Source organism: Microtus oregoni, unplaced genomic scaffold, assembly GCF_018167655.1.
Source record: "Microtus oregoni isolate MIOR12 unplaced genomic scaffold, Mior012 000102F_ref0000329, whole genome shotgun sequence".
Lineage (NCBI taxonomy): Eukaryota > Metazoa > Chordata > Mammalia > Rodentia > Cricetidae > Microtus > Microtus oregoni.
Window position 1 is genome coordinate 1,099,862 of NW_024544716.1, and position 17,604 is coordinate 1,117,465.

The 17,604-nt window shown below is 44.3% G+C and overlaps 1 protein-coding gene across 1 annotated transcript; it reads left to right on the forward strand.

The window, feature by feature from the left end:
• Nucleotides 1-4,606: 4,606 nt before the first annotated feature.
• On the forward strand, nucleotides 4,607-8,478 carry LOC121443201 (uncharacterized protein C2orf78 homolog; the record flags this gene model as incomplete). The annotated part of the gene is made up of 2 exons (XM_041644875.1): nucleotides 4,607-5,366; nucleotides 6,611-8,478. Coding segments are annotated over 2 exons (2,628 nt in total), but the record flags the coding sequence as incomplete, so codon positions are not given.
• Between the last annotated feature and the right edge of the window lie 9,126 nt (nucleotides 8,479-17,604).

Below are 17,604 nucleotides of genomic sequence, written 5' to 3' on the forward strand. Positions count from 1 at the left end.
CATAGAACCTTCTTCTGGCGATGGATGGAGGTAGAGACAGAGACCCACATTGGAGCACTGGAATGAGCTCCCAAGGTCCCAATGAGGAGCAGAAGGAGGGAGAACATGAGCAAGGAAGTCAGGACCGCGAGAAGTGCACCCACCCACTGAGACAGTGGGGCTGATCTATTGGGAGCTCACCAAGGCCAGCTGGACTGGGACTGAAAAAGCATGGGATAAAACCGGACTCTCTGAACATGGTGGACAATGAGGGCTGATGAAAAGCCAAGGACGATGGCACTGGGTTTTGATCCTACTGCATGTACTGGCTTTGTGGGAGCCTAGCCAGTTTGGATGCTCACCTTCCTAGACCTGGATGGATGGGGGAGACCTTGGACTTCCCACAGGGCAGGGAACCCTGACTGCTCTTCAGACTGGAGAGGGAGGGGGAGAGAAGTGGGGGGACTGGGAGGGAAATGGAAGGCTGGGAGGAGGCAGAAATGTTTTTGTTTTTTTCCATAAAGAAATAAATAAATAAAAAGAAAATGTAACACCCGATTTTGTGTTACACCCTCGGTACAGTTCGCGAGCCCCTGTACCGAACGCGAGTCCAGCTAGAGCATGGAGATTGAAAAGAACAACACACAGAGACCAGTGTCATTCAAAGGAAGATCAGCCAAATGCCATTTATTCAGACTTGGGGAGATCTTTATGTTCCTAACTACTGCACAAGCATCTCTGCCCAGGCAGGTGGGAAATGACCATATTAACAAAGGAGTAAATGCCCTGCAGCTAATCACCAGGCAGGGCAGGGAGAGCACAGAAACACACAGGAAGCTTAGTTAGCTGATCATAAACTGTCCCCACGAATGCACCCCAGGAATAGGGGGACCAGGACCCTACAAGAAAAGCCAAAACAAAAAGAAAAATAATAAAAGAAAAAAGAAAAGAAAAAAAAAAGAATAGGACCAAACTAGTCCCTCTGAAAGTTGTTGACAGTTGCATGGCTGGGGCAGACTGAGGGGCCACTGACAATAGCACCAGAATTTATCCCTACTGCTTGGGCTGGCTTTTTGGGAACCCATTCTCTTTGGATGTATACCTTGCTCAGCCTAGATATAGTAGGGAGGGCCTTGGACTTTCCACAAACCAATGTGCATTACCCTCTCTGAGGATTGGATAAGGGTTGTGTGAGAGGATGTGAGGAGGGACTGGGAGAAGGGAAGAAGTGGTAACTTGGATTGGTAATTTTTTAAAACATAATCAATTAAAAACCATTCAGAGTAGCTGAGTCTAGGCAGCACAACAGCAACAAGAGACTGAAAAGGGGAACAGTTGTATCCATGCCCACCTTCAGCCATTAGGTTGCCTGTTCCTACCAGCAGCATCCAAATAAAAGCATCTTCATGATACTCAGTGGACCACTGATCTGGAAGATCAAAGTGGCATCACCCATGAGTGTAATGATGATGGGTCAGGCTGGTCCAAGAGTAAAAACATACAAAGAAGGGATGAAAGAATACGAGAGAGTTGTCAGTCCAGCATGGGCCAGCACAGAATAAGGAAGGACTGTAGGAGAAGCTGTTCTTCCTTTTGGAGACTACAGCTCCCAGCATCCCCCTGGACTGGAAGCCCCAAAAGCACAGGGCATTTCTTCCAGACGCCTGTGAGTTCCCCGTTAAAAACAGGGGTCACCACTAGCTCTCTCTCTCTCTTTCTCTCTCTCTCTCTCTCTCTCTCTCTCTCTGCCCTTCTCTCCTTTCATCTCTGCACACCTGTCCCTTACTTGTTGTTACCCCCCCATTAAAGTGCACCCACGTGGGACCGCAGCGTGTCTGTGTCTCCTTCCTAACCCCAAATTGCCCTGTGTCTCGCGTAATGTCTCCACTCTCTAACCCCACAGACAGACAAACAAGACAAAAAAGAATAACAGAAGCAACAAGAAGACAAGTGTCTTAGAGTTCATCAACATGCACGCAGCACACTGAGCCCTGACCTTGCACATAGTCACAAAGGAACACTTTGATCTCTTCCTTGGGTCATGGACAGATGCTGATGGCACAAAAGCCAGACGCACTGCAATGGCCTATCACCTGAGTTCCCTCAACAGCAGTTCTCCCTCCTGCCCAAGACTACTCACTGTATGTAAGTGTAGGCTGATGGGACACTTTCTGTTGGAAGGTGACGCATCATGTGTACATTACACACCGCTTCATCAGTGAACCTTATGAGAGCACTGCCATGATAGCCTAGGCTAAACGCCATGGGAAGTGGCATGTCCATGCCATGATTGCCTCTTTCACTAGCCCACACCTCAGCCTCCATGGCTACTGTTGGTCTCCTGGCATCTTCTCCAACCAATCCCATCTTCTAGTTAGGAATCGAACCTTCCCATTGGCTGTTGCCTCATTTATGACATCATTCTCCCTCCAACCCTACCAGCACCTGGTAGAATCTTGGTGTTTCCATGGTGATGACTGTAAACAACTTTGGATCATCACAGGTCCAGGTGACCAGTGACCAGTGAGTGCTGTCTGATACTGGACACACTTGCCACTGAGGTCAGCTGATCAGAAAAAGCCGACCGATCATCTTGCTCCATTGTACTTTGGATTGCTGATCCTCTCCCCTTGACCATGTCAGGTAAGGATAGAGACTTTAAAACATGTGATCTTCTCCATTGACTTTTACTCTACTAATAAATCTTTGCTGAATGTGGATAGTATTGATGTTGATATAGATATCTAGATTTGAATGTCACATTTAGCTTTGGTTCTTACTAAGTAGGTGATTTTAGACAAAAAGTTTATTCTCAAGTGTTTTCCATCCGCCTCAAGGAGTGAACAGTGTCACTATGCTTGGGTCCTGTACTGTTGGGTTTTCAGAAGAAAGTGAAGAGGGAATAAAATCAGGCTCTTTTGGATGGTATTAAACTACAGAGACACGGGAACATGAACAAGGCACGCAGAGATCTAGCACTCCACACCACTAATGAGACAGTCTCCCCCCACTACTGTTTCCAGTCTTAGTTTAAAATTCAGGGCGACTCTAACAGTATTGGTCACACCACGGATGGTGGCACACAACTATAATCACAACACAGAGAGAACTGGGTGGGATGGAGATCAGTTCAAGTCTGACATGCTCTACACTGGCCTCTCTCCATACTCACCAAATGAATATTGACTATGGACAAAATGGCGACTGCCATGTTGTGCAGTCACTTGGACTTCCCTGGATTAAACATGGAGAGTGGAAGAGAATAAGAGGACTGTGGAATCTGAGAAGGCAGTTGTTGTACTGAAATTAATATTGACAGTGTTGCTGGAAGGACAGACCCACAGGAAGTCAGGGAAGGGGGCAAACACAGTACGGGTCTAGAAAGTATATAAATATATGAAGGCACACTGCAGAGGGGACCCTGGTGGTCCACAATGGTAGTTTAGAACACAATGTTGAAGACGACCACAGATTATAATCAAAACAGACAAGGCATTGTCATTTCCCAAGCCATGTTTAACCAAACGTACTGTTCAGATTAGTCTATACAAAGGTTCCCTGGCACATATAGAAAGAATATCCTGATCTGGTCCCTGGCTCTTACACTCCATCCAGACCACTTTCTGCCCAGTTCCCCATGTCTCATGTGCACTGGTGGTGTTGGATAGGATCAACTGAAGCTGCGAAGTCCAGTCAGTTAGAGTCTGACCATGGCAACTGACACGCTGTTGTGAGGGGGGATTCTCACACGGATTCCCCCTTAGAAGAGATAAAAAAACTAAGTTACTGAGGAGCTGTTAAGAAAACAATTTAATCAACAGATATTAAATTGAGAAGCAATCATATTCAGAGATGAACCCCATAAAACATTAGCAGTCTCAAGAGGACACACTAAACTGGTGCAAACAAGAAGAAATGTTGTCAGTAGGTTGTATTTCTGAAATCATATTTGAATAATGCTTAAAAGTTATAAGATTATAAGAGATCCTCAATTACACAAGAAATGCAAGGGGAAAAAAGAGAGAGGGGGCAGGAATAATTACCTCAATTTGGTACACATTTGTTAAACATCATTTCAGAAAAAAACTCAATAAAATAGAGATTGGCCTGGTGGACATGGCAGGGGCTCCAGCACCAGCACTTTAGAGGCAGAAGCAGACCTGTCTGTGTGATTTCAAAGCCAGACTGATCAACGTAGAGTGAGTTTAGGTCACTCTATACTGTAAGATCTGCAGAGAACAGGACAAAGTTCCAGGTATGGAATATGCCTATGGGTCTCTTCCCAATAATAACCTCTGTTGTAGAATATATTTGCGAGGAAGTGTCCCAACAGGCATTATTATATTACAATCAGGGAAAAGGAGCATCGTGTCTAGATCTGAGTGAGGATTAAGCCAGATTGACCAGGATTTCCATGCCCACACAGGAAAAAGCAGACAGTTCATCTCGTGATTGTCATCCTTCATAGCCCCACCGATCAATCTTAACCCACTTGCTTGGCATATGTAAGGGAACATAGATGCTAGACTCTCCCACTCAGTACAACCTGGAGATAACACAGTCCCTCCCAGGGGGTAGAAAGCCTCCATCTCAACTTTTTCCAACTCTCTTCTTGCTTCCTACAGAAAATTGCCAAAGTGCACCTTTCACTGGGACAGAATGTGCTCTGCAGCCCTCTGTGCCTGTGCTGAGGAATGCCACACCCTCAGCAGGAACTGTGTGCAATTTCTACGGGGTCTGCACCCCAGCTGTGAGCTCAGCATGGCTCCTGTCATCAGACTCCAGCACATGCTGCCAGCAGCTCATGGACAGTGCCTGTCTTTACCAACGAGCTGGCACGACCATGCTGACTGAGCCAACTGACCAGAACCAGATCTCTACTTCGACATTTTCCTATCCAGGTGTTCTCCACTGGGATCTCAGAGAAAGCACCACCAGAAGGGAAGCTCCATTCCTGGATGCCCCTGTAACTGTCATTGACCAGAATACCACCCCCTCGTCTAGGTCTATAACAGCCCAGTGTGACAATACTTTCCATATCAATGCATTACCGCCATCCTATCCAACACTGTCTGCCTGCCTTGTAGAGGCAACGCCATCAAATCTACCAGATCAACGATATATCCTGGCACCTTGCTACCTGGATGGAAGTCAGGTCTATTACAATGACCAGAACAGCCTGGGTCCTCCGATGGCTGAAGAATTCTGGCAGTGCCTGCAGGCCTATGGCTCTGTGTCCTGCTCTGGGAATCAGGCTTCCTCTCTGCACCCAGGGATGGTGATGGCACTACAGGAGATTCAGCCAATGAACATCCAAACACCTCTCTCCACCTGTCCCATCTACTGGCCCACATCTGCTCAAACCATGCCAGACACCAGTCTTCAAGGTGAGTAAAGTCAGGAAGGGAGGTGTGAGATCAGCCCTCAGAGGAGACACAGCTCTACCTTTCAGAAGTGGATGTCCACACAGAGGAAGAATGGGAGTCCTGACATGTAGGCTGTGGCTCAGGCTCATTACCCCTAAATTCAGTCTCTATAATGAGAGAGAATACAGGAAAGTGAGTGACACTCAACCTTCATTAAGACATGTCCAAGGACCACACCACAGGAACGCATTTCACTGCCAAGGCTAATCAGGCCCATGCAGCAGCTCACTAAAATCACCTCCTTCCTAATCTATGTCTCCAGATTCTAGATGACATCGAGAATTTTATCTGTTCTTGTACAACTAAGTTTCCCCTGAGTTGAAACTAGTATCCAGAGAAATGGAACCCTGAATCTGACCTGGAGGAAGTCTTCTCCCACACTCCAAGTGTCTGCTGTGACATTCTCTAACACTTAAGCTCTAGTGACAGTCTGCTTTGACCTGTGTAATATTGATAAGCAGGGTTGAAGCATCTCACCCTATCTGTCACGATCAACCTCTCTCTTTTTCTCTGTCTCTTTTCCTCCTCTACATCTCTCTTCCACTTTCTCTTTTTCTTTTACTCTTTCTTTCTGAATCTTCAGCAGTGACCCAAGGCCAAGACTATGTAGACATGTTCTCTGTTACAAAGTTGATGCTCAAAGCTTTCGCAGTCTTACATTTTGACATCACTAACAAAAATTCTGTGAAACGTGATCCTTAAGGAATGTCAGGGCTTTTGAACCGCTTGCCTTTCAGAATTGAGGAACTGATATGGATACCTAAACCCAAATAAAAATCCAGGCTTCAGGGGCCATATGAGTAATACAATGAACAGAAAGAAACTGGTGGAGATGAGTAAGATTAGGAAACAGTGAGCAACACAACCTGTCTCAGAGCAAACTCCCAAGGCAATGAGAGGCACTGTTTCAAAGGAAAATGGGGGAGAAAGGGAAGAGCGCACACCAAGGAATTCTGTCACCTCCCCATGATCACTAAGCATGTACACACCACACAAACACAAGAGAAAACGTGATCTCACACGGTCATGAGAAACAAATGAGTAGTTACTATGTGTCTCCAAAGAGGGCTGCTTTCCCTGCTCCTCCAGCAGAGCTCATAGCAATGCCTGCAACACTGCTGCAGGAGCCTCAGTGCTCAGGTGCACTGAAAGCGGGGGTAGCATCTCACTTACCAGGCACTGACTTCGAACTTCCTCTTTTTCAGTGGTGGAGAGGGAGACAACCCTGGGGTTGACACCTTCAGGGCAGACACTGTGTCTGCTGCAGAGTCCAGACCTCGGCAATGCCTGCACCCAGGATGCCCAGATGAAGACAGCACCTGTCAGTGGGAACAGGTCATTAATTGCCCTCATGCACAGTCCTTCTGAATTCCTGGCCTTGCCTCCAGCCCCAAGCCTGGAAAAGACACAGAAGAACAATGCAGATGAGATGAATGCTGAGCAATCAACACCTCTGGATTCCTATGAGGGCACAAAATGTAACCAAGACGCATCACCCCTCCCTTCAGCATACCCTGGCATGCAGCAGCCCTTGAACTACAGTGATGTTGGGAGCCTGAGGCAGAAGCTAGCTTCTCAAAATGCCACTTTGGGAAACAGTAGCCTTGGTCTGGAAGACCCTGAGGCTCTGCAGAGTGTCATGGAGTCTAGCAATGACTTTGCAGACATGACTACTCTGGTGGCAGATATTCACCTTCCCCAACTCTTAAACTTCAACACTGGCCTTGACCAAATGGAAGATCACACAGCAAGCCAAACCAAAGACTCCAAAGACATCAGGAGGGACCAGGCCCAGTCACGCACCAGCATCTTTAATGGACTATCTGAACTGGGCATCAAGAAAAACCAGAAAGTCTCTGATGTGTTTCATGGAGCTCTTCAGGCCAGAACCCATCACGAGGATATGCTGAAGGAAGATGATCCTGGAACCATAGACAACACGGCCAACCACGTGCAGAGCAAATCTCAGATATTTGTACCCAAGAGGCCCAGCGTAGCAAGGGCACAGGGGAAAGAAAAGGCCAAGGACACCAGAGGAAACAGCTCCAAGAAAACAGAGGAGCTGAAGCCATCAAGTCACAGAGTCAAGGCAGAAGAGAAGCCCGCCATCCCAAAGACCAAGAGGAAGAGGAATCCACCTGAGCTCAGCCATGACAGCTTTAAGAAGCCTCGAACTCACCTCGGCATGCACATGTTGGCGTCTGTGCAGGTCTTTCACCCACTGGGGAAGAAGAGTGAGAGGAAAACTGGCGTCTCCTCCTCCCGGGCTCTGCTGAACTTGAGCAGCAACAAAGATCCCAGGACAGGCCCAACCGCCACATCCCTGGGAGATGCGCCCCGTGAGGGTCGAGGCCCTGGTAGAATCCCGGGCAATGCTCAGAGAACAGAGAGCAGTGCTCCCAAGCGGTGTCCATCTCTGTGCCTGGATGAGCTGTCCCCAGCTGGGAAGGTCAAATTAGTACCTCTGCCTTTCCTAGCCCTGGACAAGCCTCAAGACAGACCTGTTTCCAGAAAGCTTCACTGCCTGGCTTCGCACAGGCCCACTACAGCTTACCCAGTGAGGTCTCAATCCCACACTGCTAGGCAACCCAAACTCAAGTCATCCCAACCAGCTCCTGCCAGCACATCACTGATGGCCTCTGACAAGTCGGCTCTGCCAGTTGCCACCAGTGCCACACGTCCAATTAGAAGCAAGCCCATCCAGTCTTGCCCTGGGCCTCAACCGCCTGCCTCTTTGCCTGCACCCTACAGAGCATCATCTCACACTTCACTCCACAGGGAGCCTCTTTCTTTTGCCACAAACAAGACCCTAGATCCTCCCCAGCCTCAATCCCAATACCTGCGGCAAGATTTCAGCCACTTACCAATTCCTTGGAAGAAAGTCAACATTCCGGGGCCAGTCATCTCACAGCCTATCACTGAAGAGCAGAGGCCAGAGAGGGAGGCCATGAAGAGGCGGGCTCAACAGGAGAGAGAGAATGCTGCCAAGTGTACCTCTCTGGGAAAACCACAGCTTTTCCTTCAGAGGGAGAAAGATATGGAAATTTCGAGATATTATGGCTATGCAGTGTAAGTGCTGCCCAAACCTTTGGGACACAACGCTATTCATCACACACAGGTAAGATGTAGATACACATAGATATTCATGCATACATGAAGTTTAGAGGCTTAGCTGAATGTGTAGATATGTAGATACATACATAGTAATGCAGAATAATATTTAGATATATGCATATATGTGAAGGGAAAGAAATAGTTTATAAATTTATAAATACTTGAAGACATTATAAGTGACTGTAGAAACTTAAGACTGAGATTTTATCCATGAGTATATAGAGAGGGCTTTGATGTCTTCCTTAGAACTTTACTATTATTAATTTATGTTTCCTAATTATGTAATAATACATGTGACATAGATACAACATATGCTATAAGTCAGTGGTACTACTTATTTAATGTTAAATCTGTAGCAAAAAGCTCTAGTGGCAATAAGATTATTTTCCTGGAATTTAATTTTCAGGATTCTAGGATGATGTGGGAGTCCCCTCTGTATGCTGTGAATATGTTTTATTACCACTGGTCATTAATGAGTAAATCTGTTTCAGCCAATGACTGAGCAGGTCAAAGCCATGTAGGAAATTCGAACTGAGATGTAGAGAGAAAGCAGGCAAACTCAAAGAGATGCCATGTAGCTGCCGAAGGAGAAAGATGCCTCAATGCCCGAACATTGCCAATAGGTCACAGACTCACGGTGATAACAGGTTAATATTACTTGGCTTTATTAAGATGTTAGAGTTAGCCAGGAATATGCTGGGGTCATTGGCCGAACAGTACTGTAATTAATGTGGTTTCTATCTGATTATTCACGTCAGAGTTACTGAACATGGTAAGTTTCCTAGAGTGCATACTGTAAAGTGAACACACTACTGCTGTCGCCACATCTCCTCCCATTTCAAACCTCAAACACGAGCCCTTTAGACATCAGTACTCTGCCTGCATTTCATGATATGAAACATAGGGTCCATGTGTGCATAATCAAGATCCTACCTTGAAAGAAATTCTACAAGGCGGAGTATCTTTCTGAGATGGGTTGATTTGGATTACTGGGTTTGTCTCAAATTGTATCAATCTTTGAAATTATCCATTTAACATGTTTGTTTTTCGTGTGTGTGTGTGTGTGTGTGTGTGTGTGTGTGTGTGTGTGTGTCGTCCACATGAACTACTGCGTAACAAATGTATGGAGTGCCCAGAGAGGCCAAACCTGGGCATCAGTTCTCTGGAGTCTGTAATTAAGAGAGACTGAAAACCATCATGAGGTGCTCTGAATTCTACCTGGGGATTCTGCGAGAAAATCAAGTGTTCTTCTCTAAGGAGCCATCTCATCGAACCCGAGTTGAGTACACATAATGGACTGACATTTGATCGCCTGATATTTTCCTCCATCCTGACCTGTCCCTGAATCTTAACCTCCTTGCACTATTCTGTGCTCTAACTGTTTCAGAGTTTGTAACACATTGTCCTCTGAGGCATATGGCATTAACCTTGTATGGGGTGACACATAAGAAATAGAATTAATTTATATATAAGTTTAGTTTCTTGAGACAATGTTTCTCTTCATATCACTGAATATTTGGGAACTGACCTCGCTAATCAGGCTAGCCTTGAAATCACAAAGATCTGCCTGACACTGCCTTTGTAATGCCTTTGCCTGTGTCCCTGCCTCAAGAGTGCTGGGACTAAAGGAATGCACCAAAATCCCAGGTGAAAGCACCTTCCTTTCTGTATATGTGGGTCACCGATTTCCCCACCATGATTATGTGAGGATGTATGTTAGCAACAGTACATTTTTGATAGCTACCAAAAGTCACAGAGGCTGAACTGCTTGCGCTTACAACTGTAATTCAACACAGGTTCATTGTTCTGAAAAATTGCTACTCAAACAGAGATCATAGGAACGCCTTCCCCATCACTATAAGGGCCTAAGTGGAGAGGGCACAGAAGGAGGGGAGCATCTCACTTACCAGTCACTAACTTCTTCCTTGACTCTTTTTCAGTGTTGGAGAAGGGGGTGTCCCTGGGACTGACACCTCAGGACAGACAGTCCATCAGTTGCAGTCCACAATGTTGCTAGTATTCCACCCTGGATTCACAGATGAGGATGCCACCTGTTGATAGGGACAGGTCATTGACTGCCCCTATCCAAAGGTCTCCCAAATTCCTGGCCTTGCCAACAGCTCTCATCCTAGGCGGAAAAAAAAGAAAACAATGTGAATTAGACGACAGCCAATCTATCAATGCTTAAGGATCCCTTAAAGGCACACAGGAAACCTAGTCCCATCACTTCTCCCTTTAGCACACCCCAACTTGCAGCACACGCTGTGCTTTACTGACACTAACACCCTGAGGCAGAAGCTTGCTGTTGACCATGTCTCCTTGCTAAGCAGCACCTTTGGCCATCATGAGCCTGGCACATGCACACTGTGATGGTCTCCAGCATAGACTTTGCTGACATGACTACACCGGGGCCAGATATTCACCTTCCACAATTTTTCAAATAACTCAATGTATTAAACATATTCAGAGATGCACAGCATCCTTATCCAAAGACTCCATAGTCATCAGGAGGGAATAAGCTGGGGCTCATGAGCAAGACAAAACCAAGAGGACCAGAGAAAACAGCTTCAAGAAAACAGAGGAGCTGAAGCAATTTAGGAAGAGTCAAGTCAGAAGAGAAGCACACCATCCCAGGAACAAAAGGAGGAGGAATCCACCTGTGCTCAGCCACCACAGCTTTAAGAAGCCTCGAACCCACCCCAGCATGCACACGCGGGAGTCCGGTAAGGGCTTTCACCTCTTTGGGGGGAAGTGAGAGAAGAAAACTGGCCTCCCCTGAACTCTGTCAACTCTTCCTGCTACTCTGTACTCTATTATTACAAGAGTTTATTGAATTTTGATCTCTGGGGAAGTGGCATTGGATATTCGCAGGGTGACCTTTATTCACTTTCTTTTAGTTCCTGGAGAGAGACTTCTCTCCAAAGCACTATATGTCCTGGTAATAACATCATAGACCAGGTTAGCCTTGAACTCAGTGATCTGCTAGACTCTGCCTCTGCCGCTTCCTCTGTCTTTTGAGTCCCTGCCTCAAGAGTGCTGCGACTAAAGATGTGCTTCAACAATGCAGGTAGAATCAAGATTCTTTCTGTACATGTGGATCACCAGGTTTCCCAGCATGATTTGATGAAGAGTCCATGTGTAGGCAAGGCGATTCTTGCTACTGACCTAAAATCACAAGAGACTTAACTGAATGTATTGACTTAGCTGTATGTATTTACAACTGCAACTCAACTCAGATTCTTTTTTCTGACAGTACCTTTGTTTCACTTGTTGGCTGGACTTCTGACAATGCCTATCTACTTCCAGATAGTACAACATCTGGATTTGACTCAAGGAATGTATTCAACCTGTCCCTAGATATTTATGGTGTTTGTATTTTCTCAATAGGTAATCCCCAGCTACTGTGTAGACACAATACTGTCCATTCTAACAAAGCCTATTTGCTGTCCAGAGTCACTGGTCTAGATAAATATAACACAGCCAGCCGGAAAGGATCCCACAACCTGTATCCAAGCATCCTGACAGGGGCACGATTGACTACAAGAGAATGAAGGAAAGCAATAGTTTAGGGAGGTCTCTTGTTTGATCACTCTCTCTGTGTTTTTTAACTACAGAATTTGGGACTCCATGAGTCTACTGGGCTTCACTGTACTCCTCAGAAAAACAGAAAGGCATTTGAATGGATATACATTCATGTTAAGATGATTATTTTAATCTTTATGTTTTCAAATTAAGTGTCTGGTAGAATAACACTTGTTGAACAAAGCTCAGGAATTATTTTACATATTAAAGCAATTAACAAAAAGATGTACTGAATTCTTCTCATGGACTTTAAGTCTCATTGTACTATTTATTCAATGAACAGATTTTATTCTGTATATTGTATACTGACAACAGCACTCAGTTCCCACCACCTGGCCATTCCTTAGCTCTCACCAAATATCTTAGGCAATGTTCTTCTGCTTTATACTACTGCTTACAATTTCATGAATGTCTATATGTAGAGATGTGTCACCAAGGATCCTCATAGTGAGACAGGATAAGAAGATGTTTCTGTGGGACTGGATACATTTGGTACAATATAATTATCTCGAGTTCCAAGGATTCTCCTGCAATCACCTTGACTGCATTCATTGTTTTTACTGTAACCAGTTCCACTGTGTGCAGACGTCATGTATTTCTTATCATTTGCTCTGCTACTGGACACCAAGTTCAGGCCCTAACACAGGTATCCTAATCCTGAACAAACTGCAATGTACAGCAATGTGCAGAGCAATAACCCATCCAACGCCTTGGAACAGCATGGACAGGAGGAGTGGTAGACCTGGTTTGGTGTTTAAAGACACTGTATACTGAAATACACAGAGGGGAAGGCAGCCGGAACACCGGGCGGCGGAAGGCAGCCGGAACACTGGGCGGGGGAAGGCGGCCGGAACACCAGGCGGCAGAAGGCACAGCCAGCGGGGACCAACTGGGACAGGCTGGATCCGGCGGGGACCAGAGAGGCAGCAGAGGACACAGGCTGCTTGTGGCGGGAACCATCCCAGCAGCAGAAGCAGGCTGCAGGGACCGCGCGAAACACCGAGAACAGATCGCCCCACTACAATTAAACCAAAGAGGTAGGCATTCGGCTGGGGAGGTCCCTGGCAGTGGAGGAGCCCGGTCCTATTCTTGAAGACCCTTCTGAGGGGTGAGAGGGATCTTGCCCCCCCCCCCCCCCCCGGCAGGAACCAGGAAACAGAGCAAGGGCATTTTGTAAGAGGAGCCCCTGGCCAGCAGGGAAACCTGAACCAGTTTTAACAGACCCCTTAGATAGCATCGATAGGAGGAGATGGGCAGGCGTCAAGGAAAGAATTCACCCAATAATCTGAAAATCAGCATGAAAACACCAGAACCCAATGATCTTACAACAGAAGGTCTCCAACACCCTAACACAGAAGAAGTGGAAAAAATTGACTTTTTGAAAGCAGTAGAGTCCCTTAAACAACATGTGAAAAATGCCCTTATAGAAATGGATGAGAAGTATAACCAAAAATTTGAAGAAATGAGTAAATATGTACATAATACCCTGGGAAACCAAGAAAGAACGATCAAACAGGTAATGGAAACAGTTCAAGAATTGAAAACTGAAATGGAAGCAAAGAAGAAAACACAAACTGAGGACCAGCTGGATATGGAAAATCTAGGTCAACGAGCACAGCCTACAGAAACAAGCATAATCAATAGAATACAAGAAATAGAAGAAAGAATCTCAGATTCTGAGGACACCATTGAGAAAATAAACACTCTGATCAAAGAAAACTGCAAAGCCAACAAATTCTCATCACAAAACATTGAGGAATTATGGGACACAATAAAAAGACCAAATATAAGAATAATAGGAATAGAAGAAGGAGAAGAGTCACAGCTCAAAGGCCCAGAAAATATTTTGAACAAAATTATGGAAGAAAACTTTCCCAACTTAAAGAAAGATATTCCTTTGAATATTCAAGAAGCATACAGAACACCAAACAGACTGGATCAAAGGAAAACATCCCCTCGCCATATAATAATCAAAACACAAAATATACAGGTTAAAGAAAGAATACTAAGAGCTGCAAAGGAAAAAGGCCAAGTAACTTATAAAGGTAAACCGATCAGACTTACACCTGATTTCTCTATGGAAACAATGAAAGCCAGAAGGTCCTGGATAGAAGTACTGCAGAAGCTAAGAGACCATGGATGCAAGCCCAGACTACTATACCCAGCCAAGCTTTCGTTCACTATAAATGGAGTAACCAAGACATTCCAGGATAAGAACAAATTTAAGCAATACGTAGCCACGAATCCAGCCCTACAGAAAGTAATAGAAGGAAAACCGCAACCCAAGGAATCCAACATTGCCAACGCTGCCTACAATAACTCAGGCATCTAGCGACCCTTCACTAGCACAACTCAAAGAAGGGAGACACACAAATTCTACTTCCAAAAACAACAAGAATATTCGGCATGAACAACCACTGGTCATTAATATCACTTAATATTAATGGTCTCAACTCACCTATAAAAAGGCACAGGCTAAGAGATTGGATACGAAAACAGGATCCAACATTCTGCTGTTTGCAAGAAACACATCTCAACCACAAAGACAGGCATCTACTCAGAGTAAAGGGTTGGGAAAAGGTCTTTCAAGCAAATGGTCCTAAGAAAAAAGCAGGTGTGGCCATATTAATTTCTAACAAAACTGACTTCAAACTAAAATCAATCAGAAGAGATCGAGATGGACACTTTATACTCATAACAGGAACAATTTGTCAGGATGATGTCTCAATCCTGAATATTTATGCCCCTAATATAAAAGCACCCATGTATGTAAAAGAAATATTACTAAAACTCAAGGCAGGTATCAAACCACACACACTAGTAGTAGGAGACTTCAATACACCTCTCTCAGCAATGGACAGGTCAATCAGACAGAAACCTAATAGAGAAGTAAGAGAACTACTGGAGGTAATGAAGCAAACGGACTTAACAGACATCTATAGAACATTCCACCCAAATAGGAAAGAATATACCTTCTTCTCTGCAGCCCATGGAACCTTCTCGAAAATTGACCACATACTCGGAAACAAAGGAAACCTCCACAGATACAAAAAAATATCAGTGTCCACCTGCGTCTTATCAGATCACCACGGATTAAAGTTAGAATTCAACAACAATCCTACCTCCAGAAAGCCGACAAACTCATGGAAACTGAACAGTCAACTACTGAACCACACCTGGGTTAAGGAAGAAATCAAGAAGGAAATTAAAGTCTTCCTGGAATTCAATGAAAATAGAGAAACAACATACTCAAACCTATGGGACACTATGAAAGCAGTGCTAAGAGGAAAGTTCATAGCACTAAGTGTCCACTTAAAGAAAACAGAGAAAGCATACATCGGAGACTTAACAGCACACCCGAAAGCTTTAGAAAAAAAAGAAGCAGACACGCCCAGGAGGAGCAGAAGACTGGAAATAATCAAACTGAGGGCGGAGATCAACAAAATAGAAACGCAGAAAACAGTCCAAAGAATCAATGAAACAAAAAGTTGGTTCTTGGAGAAAATCAACAAGATCGACAAACCCCTATCCAAACTAATTAAACGACAGAGAGAGAACACGCAAATAAATAAGATCAGAAATGAAAAGGGGGACATAACCACAGACACAGAGGAAATTCAGAGACTCATTAGATCTTACTACAAAAGCCTGTATGCCGCAAAACTAGAAAATGCAAAAGAAATGGACATGTTTTTAGATAAGTGCCACATACCAAAGCTAAACCAAAACCAGGTGAACGATCTAAATAGACCTGTTAACGTGAAGAACTAGAAACCGTTATCAAAAATCTACCTTCCAAAAAAAGCCCAGGACCAGATGGTTTCAATGCAGAATTCTACCAGAACTTCCAAGAAGAGCTAATACCTATACTCCTTAATGTATTTCACAATATAGAAACAGAAGAGTCATTGCCAAATTCCTTTTATGAAGCTACAGTTACCCTGATACCAAAACCACACAAAGACCCAACCAAGAAAGAAAATTACAGGCCTATCTCACTCATGAATATCGACGCAAAAATTCTCAATAAAATACTGGCAAACCGAATCCAAGAACACATTAGAAAAATTATCCATTATGATCAAGTAGGCTTCATCCCAGAGATGCAGGGCTGGTTCAACATACGCAAATCTATCAATGTAATCCAGCATATAAATCAACTGAAAGAAAAAAACCATATGATCATTTCATTAGATGCTGAAAAAGCATTTGACAAAATTCAACACCCCTTTATGATAAAAGTCTTGGAGAGATTAGGGATACAAGGGTCATACCTAAATATAATAAAAGCTATTTACAGCAAGCCGTCAGCTAACATTAAATTAAATGGAGAAAAACTCAAAGCCATCCCACTAAAATCAGGAACACGACAAGGATGTCCACTCTCTCCATACCTCTTCAATATAGTGCTTGAAGTTCTAGCAATAGCAATAAGACAACATAAAGGGATCAAGGGGATTCGTATCGGAAAAGAAGAAGTTAAGCTCTCGTTATTTGCAGATGATATGATAGTATACATAAGCGACCCCAAAAACTCTACCAAAGAACTCCTACAGCTGATAAACACCTTTAGTAATGTGGCAGGATACAAGATCAACTCCAAAAAATCAGTGGCCTTCCTATACACTAAGGATAAGGAAACAGAGAGGGAAATTAGAGAAGCATCACCTTTCACGATAGCCACAAATAGCATAAAATATCTTGGGGTAACTCTGACCAAGGATGTGAAAGATCTATTTGACAAGAACTTTAAGTCTTTGAAGAAAGAAATTGAAGAGGACACCAGAAAATGGAAGGATCTTCCTTGCTCCTGGATTGGGAGGATCAACATAGTAAAAATGGCAATTCTACCAAAAGCAATCTATAGATTCAATGCAATCCCCATCAAGATCCCATCAAAATTCTTCACAGATCTGGAGAAGACAATAATCAACTTTATATGGAAAAACAAAAAACCCAGGATAGCCAAAACAATCCTATACAATAAAGGATTGTCTGGAGGCATTACCATCCCTGACTTCAAACTCTATTACAGAGCTACCGTATTGAAAACAGCTTGGTATTGGCATAAAAACAGAGAAGTCGACCAATGGAATCGAATAGAAGACCCTGACTTTAACCCACAAACCTATGAACACCTGATTTTCGATAAAGGAGCTAAAAGTATACAATGGAAAAAAGAGAGCATCTTCAACAAATTGTGCTGGCAAAACTGGATGTCAACCTGTAGAAGAATGAAAATAGATCCATATCTATCACCATGCACAAAACTCAAGTCCAGATGGATTAAAGACCTCAATATCAGTCTGAACACACTAAACCTGATAGAAGAGAAAGTGGGAAGTACTCTACAACACATGGGCACAGGAGACCACTTCTTACATACAACCCCAGCAGCACAGACATTAAGGACCTCATTGAATAAATGGGACCTCCTGAGACTGAGAAGTTTCTGTAATGCAAAGGACACTGTCGCTGAGACACAAAGGCAACCCACTAACTG